The 17,418-nt window shown below is 38.8% G+C and overlaps 1 protein-coding gene across 1 annotated transcript in view; it reads right to left on the bottom strand.

The window, feature by feature from the left end:
• Window positions 1–17,418, bottom strand: part of LOC137927352 (protogenin A-like) — a 104,858-nt gene that overhangs the window by 25,948 nt on the left and 61,492 nt on the right. Inside the window, exons 2-3 of the mRNA XM_068771150.1 lie at window positions 2,703–2,832; window positions 1,205–1,332 (exon numbers count right to left, since the gene is read on the bottom strand). Coding sequence (XP_068627251.1) covers window positions 1,205–1,332; window positions 2,703–2,832 — 258 coding nt within the window. The remainder of the gene's footprint in view (window positions 1–1,204; window positions 1,333–2,702; window positions 2,833–17,418) is intronic.

Below are 17,418 nucleotides of genomic sequence, written 5' to 3'. Positions count from 1 at the left end.
CATAAATTGTACTATTTTTTCTTTTTAATTGTGTGTCGTTAGTTTCTGCACCCTCTTTTTCATTATCATCAACATATCAGACAACAGAGGTCCGCTGCAAGACATGGGCTCCCCGCAAGGATCGCCGCGGCGATGGGTCCCCGGCCGCCGGCGCCCAGCTACCCCCGCGACTTTGACCATGTAGTCAGGCAAGCTAGTTGGCAAGCGCTCACTATATTTATTCACCTGGTTTATTTGCAGTTGTGTCAAATTAACATATACAAGTAAATGTTATTTTGGTTACACTGTGCAATAATTCGATTTGTCTTTATTTATTTAAAGCATGGCGGTGATTGTACTGTTTAAAAAATTAAAAAAAAAACAAATGTTAGTTATACATAAACACGTTATATGAGATTTGTCAATCGCTATTCAACAGTAAAACGAAATAGCTATTTCAATTTCCATTGGAGCCGTAGCACGGAGGTCACGTCGCAGATAAAACGCCGAGGGAGGTACGTTGGCGACATTGAAAGGTTTTAGAATTGACCAATTTAAATAAAAAAAGATTAAAATTTTAATTTAATGTAATTGTTTTAAATCTTTAACAATTTTTTAGAGTACATTACATCAAATCTTTTTGTGTTCATATTTACAAATATACGGCAACCATTAGTGCAACCATTTTAACAATTACAAAAAAAATAACGTGTCATTTCAGCGTAAACGTCGATGAATGAAAAATAAAAATGTACAATTCAATATTTTAAAGTTTAACTGGACACTGCAAAAACTTTAGCTGATTCCGAGCAAACCATGGACTTCGCGCAATCGGGCATGAGGCGCGGCCACGGAGCCCTAATTAAAAGCTGACATTCGCGAGACAATGGTGCAGCAATTAGGCGTGGACGCGCGGGGACAGCCCGCTGAAGGCACGCGAGCTTAATGAAAAGCCTTTTCAGCCGCATGAAAGCGCACGCCGCGCTGGAACCAGCCATTGTGGACGCGGGCTTACTTGCTCTAATTGCAATGCGGAAATTATACTTTTTCATCCCGACAAAACCAAGTTGGGTTTTTATTTCCCTCTAAGCACCCTGTTAACGTTATTGGTTATATAGATTTAAAAAAATTGCTGATAAATAATCTAAACATTAACCCTTTTATAGATTTATTGATTATAACCAACGGGCTGTACAGATGGGTAGGTGTAACCAAAGGTACTCACGTGCGAACTTGAGATGGATGGGTATCCCCAGCACTACGCCCACGTGGTGCCGCACTCCGCACTGGTACACGCCATCCCCACCTCCATCACGCTTGCGGGATACCTCTAAGGTCCCATTCAGTAATAACCTGGAACAAACGTACAGACTAAATCATGAAACTTACTGTCTGTGAGTAAAACAATTGAGATAAATATACACATATGTTAGTGAATGTATTCAAGTGAAATATTAAGATATTTCACTTGGCTGATATGTACGTCTTATCCTAATTTCTAGTTTAACTAATTCAAGAAAAAGATTTTGATAAAACCATCGATTTGATCTGAACGTCGGGGAAATGAATAAGGGTTCCTAAATCTGTGCCGACAAAAGGCTCGTGCGACCCCCATCAGGTTGTCCGGGGTCTGCGAGCGAGTTTCATCGCACAAATTGATTCGCCCCGGGCCGCGCGGGCCGCGCGGGCCTATCGGGGGATGTCAATTCCGCAGACAAGTGCAGGGGCTCCTCGATTTTTTACAATTTTATTTGATCTATTGATTCTCACACGTATGCACGCTTATATAATGAAATTCCACAAAATATCTTAAAACTTCTGAACTAAAATCTTATTATAGCGTTCAAAAGTTTTTATTTGATGGCAATACGTGGAACTAGGTTTTTTGACTCATTAATGTAGTTGATATCATAACGCACACACGAAAAACTTTCAAATTTCATTAAAAACAGCTAGTATAGTTTCCGGCCGACACTTCTCAGCAGATTAGCGGTCGTAGCCGGTGGCAGCTTACTGCTTATAATGTTAAAATAATCGATAATTCTAACATTGATCGATTTTTAATTTTAATTTTGATTTATACAAAACATTGTCCAGTTAGAAGCGTCTAAGGTTATGTGCGTTATGAGAAGAATGCCAGAGGAGCCTAATTAAACTACCCACTCTCAGAATTACTACCTACTACATACTAATGAAATTAGTATGTAGTAGGTAGTAATTCTAAGAAGAAATTCTTCCTGCAGTGTAAAGGTGTTCAAAGTACAGATCTTGGGAATGAAATGGTTAAACTTATTTATTAATTACATTTGTTAAAGCGATCACAATAAGCGACTGCGTTTATTGTGGGCTCTTCTCGGATGTGTTTCTGGAACACTCGTAATCTCTTGTAGAGATGCTCAAATTAATTTTAGTTTCTATGAAATTGGGCATATGGTATTTTTCTAATCATCATCATCGTCATTACAATTGAAAGGACGTCCAGTGATGGAATATAGGTCTCTCCTACATATTTCAAGACTTCATTGATTTCAGCGTCTCCCAACGACCTTTACAAGGCTGTCTGGGGACGGACGTTCGTTGCCGGTCCGTGGTCAATCCAGAATCTTAAGGCTCGAGCGGCCTTCTGGCCTGCCCGTGGCCACTTCAATTGCATTATTGTCATTGGCTACAAATGAATAAAGGGGCCCCCCAAAAGGGGTGACGTTTAAGAGGTTGGTACTGACTTCTTGGAGGCGAAGGGCTCGCCGTCGCGCCTCCAAAAGTAGGGCTTCGTGCGGGCGGCGGGAGCGCGCGCGTCCGGCGCGCACGGCAGCCAGGCGCGCGCCGGCGCCGCCCACCTCACGGCTGCATCTGCTGCACACAAGCGCACGTTACACACGCCGTCTCGTTCACTATTCATGAACCACCGCTCCGACAGATACTTTCATCATTATCATTTCAGCCGACAAACAAACAAATTTAAATACCAATTCAATTAATTTGAAAACAATCAATTTAGCTCAATAAACAAGTAACAGGAAATTTGAGACAGAAAGAACTACGTGCTTAGCATAGTATATTATTCACATTAGTTTAGAGCAAGATTTTTCAGCGAAAACAGGAATAACGATAGCGAATATTTGGGTTAAAAAAGGTTCGGTGTGCAATAATTAAAAATAATTAAGTGAAGTAACTTAAGGGACAACGGACAGATTCGACCGCAGCGCCCGGATAAGAGATGAGGGCGAAGTCACCGACGCAGCCTCACATTGCAAATTACCAAAAATATATCCCAGTCAGTGGGCTAATGAAAAGATTAATGTGATGTCACCGCCGGCGGCACCGCGCGGCACTTTGCGCAAAAAAGATCTGCGAACTCAATATGAAAAGATCGTACAACGAAAATATATCATCCGGGAATACGGAGCGAATGTATGGAATCACTTTGACAACAAAGACGGGGAAATTGAATGAAAGGAGATTTTCCGCGAACTTATAAATTTGGGATGAGAGAGACAATCACCCGCGCCGCGCCCACGCGGCCGTTACGTCTTAACGCGTAATTTGCTCGAGAAACATAATGGAAACAAAAAAGGCGAAGCCTTCACTGCCTGCCGAGAAATCAATTTATGGATAAACAGTGCACGTGTTTTATGTTCTCGGCGGAGACTGTAGCGCCCGCGAGTCCATGCGCTTCATCTTATGTAAGCTAATTTACGAAGAAATTATTTTTTCCTTATTTGTCAGCGCTTTCATTTTCTTTTTATCTAACCAAGAACTATCTAACTAAATCTTCTTCAAGGTGGTATCTCAGCAACCATATCCACAGGGACTGCTGCACGGCGCTTCTCTCAGTCCTCCGCCGTGTTCACCGGGAGACTGACCAACACAGCAATGATTCCTCTAAAGCTTCCACTTTTCCCACGCATCGCAAAGCTTTCCCTTGATATTAAACCTTTCATTTTAACTTGAACAATCATAGCATCATATTTCTATGGATATATATTTTCAGCTTCAAGAGAATGGATCTAAATTTAGATGACATTTTTCTCAACTATAAATACTGTAGGCAGCGTTTAGACCGAAAACTATGGTAACGGAACTATAAAAAGGGTTAACATTATTTCAAGAACCCATGAAGAAATGAGCGGTGAAACTAATCTCAAATGTCAGGAGCTAAGCTAAGCACCTGCCCGAGTGCCGCCTGGTCTCGGAGGTAATTAGTGGCGCCACAGCGACACCTGCGGCACCAGCACTTGCACTGTAAATACCAGCCGCATTTCACGGCGCCGTCTCAGCTAACGGACGATCGACCTTTAAAATACTTATAGTTTTTCATGGCGGCTCATAAAAATAAACGTTGCTCGTATTACAAAGGTCACTATCAAAGACAAAGTGTTCCAGGTAATTAATTTACTTTCCTACACCGGAGGGTCCCACTGCTGCATTTGTGGAAAGGAAGAATCGAGTACTGTTATACGATATCATTTTACAAATACTTATCATAGCCGTCCGGGTGAATATAACTTTGGAAAATTTACAGAATACTTCAAAGAACGAAGTAAGACTTTTAAATTGGTAAATAAGTCGTTGATACAAACTTTTGAAATACAAAATCACTTGCCTAGTACAAATTTATATTTAATACGAATTCCGGCAAAGCTTTACATAAAGAAGACTCGTCTTGTTATGGGACAGCAAAACGCCGGGGGAATCGTCGCCGGTGCATTTCGTTAGATCATAAGACCCTTCCAAAAGAACTAAAGACGACAGAGAATTTCAGTAGGTCTTACATAACTGTCTTAACTCTAAAAAGATTTTCTCTAGTTCTAATATAAAGGTTACCTGTACTAGAGCATACTGTTAATAACATCATCAACAATTGCTTGTTGTAAATATCAGTGTACAAATATTGAGGAAACAGTAATTACGTTTTTTGCACATTCACGTACCTTGGTTCTGTAGATACTCTCGACGGCGATCTCCACGCCGCATGCTCGGCTAAAATTACATACAAAATCTCTGCTTACCTTGATTGACGCTGTCGTTCAGGTGTGACCATCACCTATATGTGATGGCGGGCCAACTCTTTGACTTAACTTACCTATTCTATAGCGGACGGTATGGTTCCTAACATTTATTAAATACGAGAGTAAATAATGAAAAAATGTTCATAACTTTTTTGATTAACTAGCCGCCGCGACTAACTTTATGTAGAAAAAATTTGTCATTTGATAGAAGAATAAAAAAATGCATAATCAATATATTTCAAAGTGAACACGGACAGAATTAAATTTTCTATTACAATACGTAACTTTGTCAATATTGTTAGATTTTCATGGAATACTTTAACATGTTCAATTTTTTCTTGGATTATATCCTAAACACGCCTTGTTAAAAAACTTCAATCCTAAACATGATGTTCGTTTTACTAGACAAGATAAGTAATGTTTTTACCGTTATCGTTACTTGGGTAAAACTCATTGAAACAAAACTAGACAAGAAAATTTGATAAGACTATAGAAAAATTCTCTTTCCAAAAGAACTCTTTCTCCTGCTTTATTTAAAATGCTGATATTGGCTCGATCGATCAAGTCAATCTGTTTTAAAGTTAAGCGCTATTCAACACATTTTACAATTGTTTCAATTTTTTTCAGAAGATTTAATATTGCATGCATTAACGAATGCAGGCCGCTCCCAGCCGACCTTATTGTAAATATTTGGGGGCGGACTGTGTGCAGCAGCAGACGTCTTACAGCTGAAGTTTTGATGACGATGACATCTACCATTTGATCACAGAACGGAACACCGTCCAGTTGTTTATTTGCTTCACGGTGATGGTATCTGAGAGTTACAAGCAATTATTGAGTGCTTTGACTTGGCAGTTTAGCTAGCTAGCGGTTTATGTTTAACCACTTGGACTTATCGATAGTATTTATGGTAACATTTTGATATCGACGAAAATATTGGTAGGCGCAGCACTAAGCGCGACAATCGCGGAGCGGTGTTGTCAAGTAAGAATAAGCGCGAAGACGCGAGCCGACGCGACGGCTTTGACTTGGAAATACGACTTCAAAGAGCACGCGACGAGAGATTACAACGCGACACGGTTAAGATATTTTGGAACCGACACGCTCCAATTATACGCCGATACCTACCGATTCTAATGTTGTTCTATACATACATACGTTCTATATATATATATATATATATATATATATATATATATATATATATAGTTGAAAGAACCAAAACACAATAAACAGGCATTTCGTAAATACAATCCAATACATTGGATTTCTGTTCGTTTCTAACCATTAATATATAAATATAGACGTGACCGCAATGTAAAAATCGTCTTATTATTGAAAATGTTATATAAAAGAATAAAGGATATTTGAATGTCCTGTAAAGATGGGCGTACATAACGACGAACCGACATTATTACACTTTATTGTACACTAAAACTATATAAAAAATAAAAAAGGAAATGTAACCAAATAATATAGATAATGATAAAAAAATAGAGACAATTTATATACAGGTACAAGAGGCAGTGTTATGGTTAGACGCGCTCTCTACCACACAACCTTTGGATGGAGATGAGAAACATAAGAGAGGGAGGGGGCAGTTTAAGGTGTACATGTAAAAAAAATAAAATATACTACACACAGATAAACATACACAAACACATTCACATATATACATAAAGTGAGCGAATCATTTGTTGAGCCATCAAACAAGCGGGGCTATCGTCAAAGTCACGGATACTAACAACATGCCGCGTAAAGAGGTGTGAAGTAATAAAAGACGATAAAACACGAGGAAAAACCCCTCCGCGCGCGTAACAACAAAACTTTCTCAATTACCATTCAAAACGTGAAAAGGTCTGTTTATAGAGAAAACGCTTTGTGAACGATAAACAATTTATTGCGAAGCGAAAACACGGAGTGAGTGTTGACGTGAAGGATCAGTCAGTCCTCGGGGACGGCAGCGCTTTTTCCTGCTAAATCATAACGCATTTAATTCAATACTTTATACCGTGAGGCGCGGGTACAAAGTATTTCATTACTTTTTGTAAGATCACATTCCACTTATAATTTACATAATATATTCAAAATCTACTCGTGGATAGAATAGTGATGCGAACTGCAGTAATAGTTCACAAAAACACTTTAAAAATTTGTAATTTAGGGAACACTGGCTAAAGCAAAGTTGGCTTTTGGCGAAAACAAAGCTACTCAAATGACAAACCAAGGTATTGAGTGTACATTGCAAACCGTTCCAACAAAATACAAACGACGCTGTGATGCAGTTACACTTTGGTATTGGTCGCGGCATACGAGGCCAAGCCGGACTGAATTCGAATTCAGATACAGGGCTGAGAACGGCACACGTTCTTTATACAGCAGTTAAACCAACAGAGCCAGTAGACGCGGCGTTGGAGGGCCCGCCGCTAGGTACACTGGGACATAGACAATAAAGCAAAAAGTCGCTAAATGCTGGTAGGGCCGATCATTGTAGTGTTCTCTGAGTGAGGCCTATGCAATGGGCTTCCATCAGCTGACGTGAAGGTGATGATAATTCAAGTAATTTATGTATTATTTATAAATATACATTAAAAACACCTATCACTTTTTGATCGCTCACTCTATTTTTCCTTTTTGACCAAATCTATCCAATGCTTGTCTGGAATATATCACGTTAGGCTATAAGACCGCCCATCGCACTACATTTTTTATCAAACTTTTTGTATAAGATTTCTTTTTATGTTTATTGATGTACGGTTGAGTGTAAGCAAACATATAAATTATAAGTAAATGAAACAAATCAATAATTAAATCTCTAGAACGGGTCAACCAATTTTGCACACATTTTTTTGGACTACAAGGAAGGTTCTCGTGTGGTAAAAAATGGAAACTTAACAAATAAACTAGTGAAAATACTTTTATTTTATCAAACACACCACAGAGTAAATTCAAATATCTACATACCATATAAGCGCATTAGACATCCTAATTAAATAATAAATATATGTAAAACTTGTGATTATTAATAAGATATTAAATTATTAAATAAAGTAACCACTCTAGTGTGATGTGTTATTTATTCATTTTCACATTGGACTGCAACAGGACGATAAGTCTTGACCGCGCGGGACAGAGTCCGTTGCAACAGGCCCATAAGAATAATATTTTAAAACTCTAAGAACAAACTAAATCAGGTGTTACCACTGGACCAGGTCGGTAAAATAACGACTTGATAACATTAAAGACAACTTCAGTAGACGCACCGCGAACAAAGTTGACGCTTTTGAAAACATAAACAATTTGCAGGCAATCACGGTTCCTACAATACTACGGCTCGTCCGGAACAACAAGGGCGGCACAGGCTACACAAAGGCTTTCCTATCACTTAAATTTGTTTCCGACGTTTTCATTAATTTCAATGATGTTTGATTTTCGCGTTCACTCTCTTCCGTCGAGCAGATCTTAACGGCTCAATAAAAACTGTTGGAGGTTTCACTAAATTAAAGAAATCAATATTTCGACCCGGCGTAAAGAAGGGAAGCGAAATTCCACTTATTTTAAATCACCTCCAATTGAAATGATCGAATATAATAGTTTAATAAGAAGCCACCTGGAATATGCTTTTTTAGGCCAGTCTTTTACTGGCCAAGTGGCATTTCCAGATTCCTCGGGTTGGAAAAGGTGCCTATCCTAAGACCTTTTTAAAATAGCTAAGTTCGGGGGAACCTTGGCTAAGGCCGCTGTGCACTACTGTTTACCTAATTGAGGAACATGCTTCTGTGGAATCGTGTTCACATGTTGATGGCGTTTGTCACTAATTTGGCCGGGACATCAAATAAACGTTTGAAATTTTTAAAAATGACACCTGCCAGCATTTAACGAACAGCTAATATATATTTTTCATTCTCCGCTATTAACCGGCGCTACATTCGCGTGAATTATCCTTTTAGTCGCACTGTACTCATTAGTAGAAATAAGCCGGTGTTCGCATTTACTTATTTAGGGCCAGGAACCATTCAGAAAGTTTATCCGTCTCGTCTTAGTGCGAAGTTAAGACGACACTGTTAAGTATTGAATGTTTAATAGCCGAGTAATCAATGCTTGAAACTTACTAACAGATGTTCGACTCGGCTTTTGAACAAGCGAGCTTAGTTTTGCTTTTAAGCCTTTTAATTAGACCATTATTCATAGTATTTAAGCAATATGGCGTTGCATTGCCAGATAAACTTCCTCTTCTCGATTTTGTAAACATTGTCCCAACGTTATAATTTGTCCAGTCGATGACCTCGCCCGGGTTTGGTCAATAAAACATTCATTTCCTGCTAATAATTTAATAGAGCCATTAAAATGCAATTGAAACGACTCAAAAACCCATTTCATTACAAAATTTTATTTAGATACAGAAATTGCATATAAAACGTATGGTTCAGAAACTGCGCAGTTTGCGGCGATAAATTAGGGCGACATCGACAATCGATATACGAGCTTACACCATGAGTCGAAGGTCCGTATTTGTTTGAGCTGCATTTGTTATGTGGGTAGCTGTAATTGTACACCGACGTGTTTCGGACGTTTCAAAGAGGTCCGCGAACGAGGGGTGAGCAAATAATCATTTCGAAGATTGAAAGAGCGTTGCGGAATTAAATATTTTCAGTATTACGTAACAGTGAAAGTTTACCTGCGCAGCAAAGTACTGCTTGAATCTGTATAGTCGAAATTGCGAAGAAAGCCTTGTACTGGCAGACTTTTTGAGCGTGTTACTAACGGAGATTAGATAGTTGATTCTAATTAACTCCGTCAGAACATTAACACAGGTTTTATCGACTGAGGGACATATGACCTCCGTCTCGCCTGTTGTTAAGTGATGACAAGGTCTACGATGCTACAGGCTTGCCTACAGGAAACCTTTTCACTCTTAACTTAAAGACTACCAAGTTATAGTTAGCTAGAAACAACGGCGCCAGTAAGTTGTTCCATACCTTGGCGGTCCCCACTATAAAAATAGTATGAAAACGCTTAGCGCGGGTTGAAGATATTTCAATCGTGTATATGTAAAACTGTATTCACATAAAAAGCCGCAAGCAAGTTAATAAACATAATTTTAATATCATGGAAGAAAAGGATGAATGAAATGTGTTGAAAAGAGGATTGTGAAACGCGTGTCGTCAGACTGCACCGCACCTGGCCGCTTTCCCTACAACGCGACAGTTCCGGCACCCACACCGTTCATCCTTGGAATGCAGCATGCAACGAGGTTACGTCTATTGCGCCGACTATGACATCCAACACACAAGCTGCAGAAAAAGCGATAATGAAATAAAATGCAATAGAAGAAAAAAGATAGAATGCCCGACGGAGAAATTGGAATAATAAATAAAATGATACTGAAAAACTTTGTGAAATAAAAGTCCGTGTCCAAAAAATAATAGCGGGACGAGAGGTCACAGGACACATACGGCGTGGCGAACAATTATACTTTCCAAATTAACATAGCGATTATAAAACAAAATTTGATTTATTTACTTTTTATTTGTACGTAGTTATTAGCTACGTGTGTAAAGGCTTTAAAAGGATAATAGGTCAGGTGCTGCCACATAATGTATGACCTATCTGAAATTCATTGGTTTCAGAAATATTAAAGAACGTAGTGATAACACAATAAAAAAGCGTTTTCATAAATAAAATTTATTATTGTTTACTACATATCGTTGCAAACTTTGTATTGTTAGAAGTTATTAGCCCATCACATTTCAATAGAAAAATAAAATTAATGTCACATATTTCATAGTTATCGCTATAATTAATAAATCTATGTTAAGGTTTCCAAATTATCAGATGTTGATCCCACTCTTCGACTCCAGCGTCTCGCAATACACACAATAGCGTTCAAATTAGAGTTGCCCTCAGATTCCGATATAAAGGACAAAAATGTTAAAACACATTGTCCCTCTATAATTTATAGATCGGATAAAAATTGGTTCAACTGTCGCCCCCTATTACCGGGGCGACCCTCCGATTTGCGGCCTTTGTTTAGATTTAGTCCAATTTGCTGGCCCTTGTCCCTTTTCGTAATCGGTTTATGTCCGGTAACGAGCTTTGCAAACGACTGCAATTTGTATTCTCATCGTAAAGTGTTGCGCACGACAAGCGAAATAAGAACACGTCGATTACATAATAATCCCTTGTTACCAGTAATTACGCAATAGTAACGCTATAAAACTACTCTTGTTTCACAGTGAACGTGGACTATATCCTCACTTCAACCTATTTTTGCAAGTATATATACTTGTTTTAGCGTTACAACTATTTAAATTAACTGATTTCGTGAAATATCTAATTAAATATCAAACACGGCGGCCATTTTGAAAAATTTCGCGCGCTCATATGACTTCCGCAGCGTCACGGAACCACTGCGCAGGTTAATCGTTGCGGATCTCTCTTTCTCTTGTATCCGGGGAAGGCTATCCGTCCCTGTCCCGCGTGCACACTGTGTCACTGGGCTAGCCGGCGGTCAGCGCGAAAGAGAGAATGATAGTTTCCTGCTTAGAGCAGGCCAGGCAGAAAAAGACAACTGCAAAGCATCACGTGAAGCTTTGATGTCAATTGATGTGACGAGCGGCCAGTGCTCGCGCACTCCGCGAATTGGTGCAAACAAACGGATTAACCGACTTAACGGACCGTGTTGCAACGCGCACCCTTTTGCGCAGTAAAGCGGAAACAAATTTTATTTCGCAAAATTATCCAACGTCACGCTTCAAACATTTTTTACGATTATACATTTAAGGTTCATCTATAAAAGGAGGCACGCACTGATCTCGACTTACATAATATTTGTATCTATATAAATAAATTAAAATGATTTGCCAAATGGCTAAAACCATAGTTATTTTATTTTAGCTTTCTAAAACACGAGGACTGCAATAAAAACGACCCTTATTTTCTCGTTTCACTGAATAAATTAAAAAATTGTCCTTAAACGTCAAACATTGAGAGTCAATCACAAATAAATATCTAAAATTATAATGCAATAAAAACAACAAATGCAGTGTACTGTAAACATTACAGTGAAAATACAAACGCATTATTCTTTAAAAGTTCTGCACGTCGTCATTATCATCGTAATAATCACTGCAGTCGTAGCACGTCCACCGCTGGACATAGGCGGGGGCCTCTGGAGGAGACCAGAGATTTATAGAACCTATTGAAAATGGACGGCATTCACTCCAGAGTATTAAAGCTAAAGCAGCCATCTGTTGTAGCGCGTACAGGTAGCCTGCCCACTGTCACTAACTTGCCCACACACTGGGCTACATTACTTTCATTCTGTACAAAATAGAATTAAGTCAGTAAATCAATAAACAAGGCTTTGCTATAATATAAGTTTTAATCATAATTTTTTAGCTAGACTAGAAATAAAAACTACAATAAATAGTAAAATATAATTAAAATCGTAAAATTGACTTAAAACTGTGATAATGTAGCAAACTGTGGTTTAAAAACGAAGATGCGGGAAGGAAGATGATGCACAACAGACGATTTGAATGTGAAGAAAGGAAGAGATTGTGAAGAGCAGAAGTAAATAAGACATTGTGAAGGATGAAATGAGAAAATCGAGTAAAAGAATAAAATGAAAAAAATAGTTTACCCGAGTTGTAATGTAGCACTACATGGTGGGGTAGATCAAGAAGTCTCCCAAAAGGAAAGCTTTAAAAAAACACGATTACTAGTAACTGCGTAAATAAATCTAAAAGTCAACGTTTCTGCAATAAATAGCTTTTGGAGTTCTCCGAGATCAAGTCGTCGAGGTGTTTTACCTGCTCCACGAAAGAGGAAGTGAGACAATACCGCGTTAACAACTTCCACCTGATATGTAAGCTCTTATACACTTACAAAGTTTCAAACACACGTGTCTCGGCTTTCTACTAGAAATAAAAAATAATTAGACACAACAGAGATAACTAATTAGCTCTACCAATTGCTTTCACCGCAAATAATTAATTACGTTTCCTTATTAAGAAAATAACGATAAAAAACTGTTGAATGCGTTATAAATCATAAATAGAGGTTATGCGAGTATAAGAAAATTGTAAGGGCACTAATTCAAAGACACAAAGCCTTTTATTGCATTTTCGAAGGCAAAAATCGAAACAAAGGCTGTGTGGGGGAGGCTGGAAAAGGATTACGCACAAGGTGATCGTTGTTCCCCTTGGACGTGCGGTGTGTAATACGTTAGTGTGCAGTGCTGTGCGCTGTGATTGTCTTTGTTACAGATGTGTGTCTGTCAATTATTAATCAGATTTTAACGCTATGGTGGCGAAAAAATATAGAAAACAATCTCATGCAGTCTTCATTGTCTAGACGTAGCGAACACAAACTACACACGTGGGTGTGATAACACTGGATAGTAATTTGTTTTCAATCGATTAGCAAAACGAAGTTTAGTCAATGTTTAAACGAGCCGCTGCGCAAATCACTGGTCTATTGGTGCTAGTAAATCTAATTGCAAAACTAATCAGTAATTCGTCGATTGATCTGCCTACAGTGACACCGCGCCGACGGCTGCGGACCGTCACTAAATTGTTTTTGTTAAATGATTGAACGATTTTTACGCGTCTTCGCTCCGCCCCCGCGCGGGCGGCTCGAGGACTCAAATTAAGGGGTGAACCCTCGAAGACGCGCGGCGAAAACGACCGACGAGGCGGAACTTAGACCCCCGGAGAGAAATTGATTAATCAAATTTTTTTTAAAGATCAAAAATATGAAATGAAAAAATCATATCAAACAATATTAAACTTGTTACTGCTACTATAGTCTATTTGTTATTAAGCCAAAGCTGGAAAAAGGTTTAAGTGGTGAATGTATCGCTCATTTGCTGTCAATGTATGGTACAACCTGTACAAAATTCAATGGTTTCAGAAATAATGAACAACATGATCATAATATAGTGAGGAAAAGCGTTTCCATAATTCGGTTCAAAATCTATTATTGTTACAACCTGTCCCTGCAGACTGTCTACTGCCAGAAGTTATTGGCCGGCCGCTTTCCAACAGATACAATCATTTTTGTAACATATCACAGTGATCACTCTAAATACATCTATAACCAATCATCCCTGTATACGGGCCGATTAAAGACAGAACTTTTCCTTTAGTTTCTTCCGCTACTTCTTCCCTCGTCGCTTTCGGAAGTGTTATTATTACCACTTGTTCGCTTAAATATTGCCAATAACAAGCACTCCAAGGCTACCTAAGTAAGCTAGGAGTTTTGGAGGCTTCCTAATGCAACAAAAGCCTGAGCAGATAGCAAAGAAGTTTCGGTTAACATGTATCTATGACAAATAAAACATAATGTATGTAAAAATACAGAAAAGATTCGTTGTTTTAACGTATATTGTATAAACGTGACCGCCGGCCCACAGACGAAACGGAGCTGAAACCGGCTCCGGCAGCGCCCCGCGGCCGCCGGCTGCGTCGGTGCGCGCGCGCAGCTCGTAGTCCTAGGTCGTGAGTGTATTTCCGCGGGCGACGCGTCGCGGCTATATTTAGCGCCGCTCGACACGGCCATCGCGCAGGCCTGCTCAGCGCTTGCAGCCCCGCGGCCCGCTAACAGAGACGACGAACGATATCTATAGCATACCAAATTATTGTTAAAGGCTAATTTTCATCTGTAACTATGTAGGTGTAACATAATAACGTTGCCCGGGATCATAAAGAAAAACACAATTCGCAAGCGAGCCGTGGCGACCAATGAAAACTAACCTAACTTAACGGTAACCCTTTCTAAAACACTGAAATATACCTCTGTTACACATATCATTTTAATCTTATATATTTCCATTTAATAAAAAAAATATTACGAGTGTTCAACGTTAGCTAAATTTCTCTTCTGCAATATCAAAATCCCAGGTTTGTAATTACTCATCATTGTTAGTCTACTGACAACAATTTTACTGTTAGAGGCAATATCGGACGTATTTTGACGGAGAAGAACTTCTTAATTAGAATCGGTTGTAAACGGAAACTCTGTTTGTCTTTGTGACATTTAAACCGTTTATTTCATAATTATAGTTCGGTTTGTTCACTAGTGTAAGATAATACTTGTCTATTCGTCAGACATTGTTTTGTTAATTAATTGTGTAACAAAATCTACCTGCAATAATGTTTAGTTTGTCAAAATTATATTATTATCTCCGTCGCGAGTGTAAGTCGACCTCGCGGGCCGGCAGTTGGGAGCACAAGCGTTATGTAACCTCGCGGCCGAGCCCAAATCTTCGTCGGACGGTTGCGTGGCGGCGGCACGAATTACGAGTCGACTTGAATTCTTAATCGCGATTTATTTTCAAAGTGTTTACGCAGCGAGGACCCCGTAGTTTCGGGACCTCAAGCGTCGGCTATTTATATCGTTTTTCACGTATACTATTAATTAGTAAAAATCGGAATTTTTTTTTGTTTACTGTATTTATATCTTTTAATCGTTTACAGTGATCACTCGTGTACCTTAAAAAGAAAGTGCCAGAAGAACCCAATTTATAAGAAACTAGAAAAAAATTGTGCTTAAATATATAAACGGTTCTTGGCGCGCGCTGATCTAAGAAGAATCCACAAACTCAGTGGTCTCTTGCTTCCAGGATCTCATTTATCCATAATTACACCAAATAATTGCCCCATCTCATTTCTCCCATCGGACAACAAGGCGTACGGATGCAAAGCATCATGTAGCATCGCAGACCAAGCCGTCGCTAAGATCAGGCGAGACAGAGGTCAAATGGTTCGTTTCTTAAGGATAAAAAACATAGACAATTAAAAACCTCATGCATTGTATTAGATTTTTTCGAGATTTTTTTAATAAACTTTTTAAATTTATTACATGATAGGTTTTAAAAAATATCAAAGATCATTAGTAAGTTAATGGTTACTACACATAAAAAGATTACGTAGAAGATAGCACAAGTTGGAAATAATGTGTTTGCCTCCAAAGTTTTCAATATTTGCAATTTTACATTATATAAAAATACATGAAATTATTCCTTTCGCCTGTTCGTCTAAGGTCTCTCATCGCGAGATGTGATCCATCCAATGTTAAATAAGAAACTGTTGAACTGAAGTTAGAAACAAATCGGTATAGATGTCCTTCAACTTAAAATTCATGTACTATTATCTACATATCAAATTTTGTTAGAGATTCGAATGGTCTCTGAATGGAAAATGTTGCAAACGTCGCTCGGTCGATGGGCAGGGAAATAAATAATATATGATCAACCCCGCAGCTGGCCGCGCGGTCCCTCCGGGAGGTACTTTACGGAGTGCCTACGTCGGCTAGAGTGCCGGCTGCCCTGCGCATCCCCGCTGTTAAAAAATACTATACCAAGTACTTCCTATATGCTACTATAATTATGTAATGTTTATGCCATTTCATACGTATCCTCAACTTTAATACTCTACCATAGAATTTGAATTATTAGTGTCGCTGTTGTACTGCGGCTCTCGTAATTTGTAGGCAGACTAGAAAATTAATTTAAATACTTACTTTATAAGTAAATTGTTTAAAAAATTGTAACTTCCCTTATTTTAAAAAGAAATTTGAAGACATCGATAAAATAAGAGAATTTAATAAAGTTTTTATTTTTATTTTAGAGACCGTAAGAGAAACAATTTGCTCAATTTTTTTTTTTTGGTAACCGAACAGTCATACTGAAACTAAAAAGTGGACTCAGATGAAGAAGGCTTTTACCGAATATGTAGTCGAGGTAAGTTGAAAAGATTATGATTCAAGTATAATTCAACGTATAGTCCGGAAAAACCAAATTAAGTATAATTTTACATGTAAATGTAATTTTGTTCATCTGACTTTTCAAATGTTGCTCCTTATTGAAATTTCCGTTAACAATGTATATTGCTCACCAAACAACATATTCGTTAATTATCGGCATTCACCGAAGGAACACAATGATCTGTCCGGCGCCGCGGTTGCACGCATTACACTAGTTACAGAATATGCCGAATGAGACATAATGTAATGGGTGACGTCATTTTAAAATATTTAGACTATGACGCGGGCACGCGCGCCACTCGCACGGCCTGCTAGTTGCTATTATTTACCGACTTAATATTTCTAATGCGTGCACTTGCTTGTCTACTTAAGCAGTTAATTCCATGAAAAAATAATCTAAATTTTTTTTCGTTATCTGAAGAAATAGTGTTACTGCCCCGGCAATAGCAACCGGCCAAGTCAAAGTTCGGTGCCCCCGCGTGTTGGAGCACTACGCGAGTAGAATCCACGAACGATACCCAGGGTAAGGTTGCCCTCGCAGAGGTCCTTGAACCCGGTCCCTCTGCGCTGCGACAGCTTGGGAGACCTAAGAGCTCAGCGGGCTCACAATTCAGTGAAACAGGAGTAACTGCGACCGGGGCTGACACTGCCCGGAAGCCCA

Source organism: Battus philenor, unplaced genomic scaffold (assembly GCF_028537555.1).
Source record: "Battus philenor isolate CCGP_79_NKW_IND1 unplaced genomic scaffold, ilBatPhil1.0.hap1 SCAF_10, whole genome shotgun sequence".
Lineage (NCBI taxonomy): Eukaryota > Metazoa > Arthropoda > Insecta > Lepidoptera > Papilionidae > Battus > Battus philenor.
Note: the sequence above shows the minus strand (reverse complement) of the source record. Positions and strands in the feature narration are given on the sequence as shown.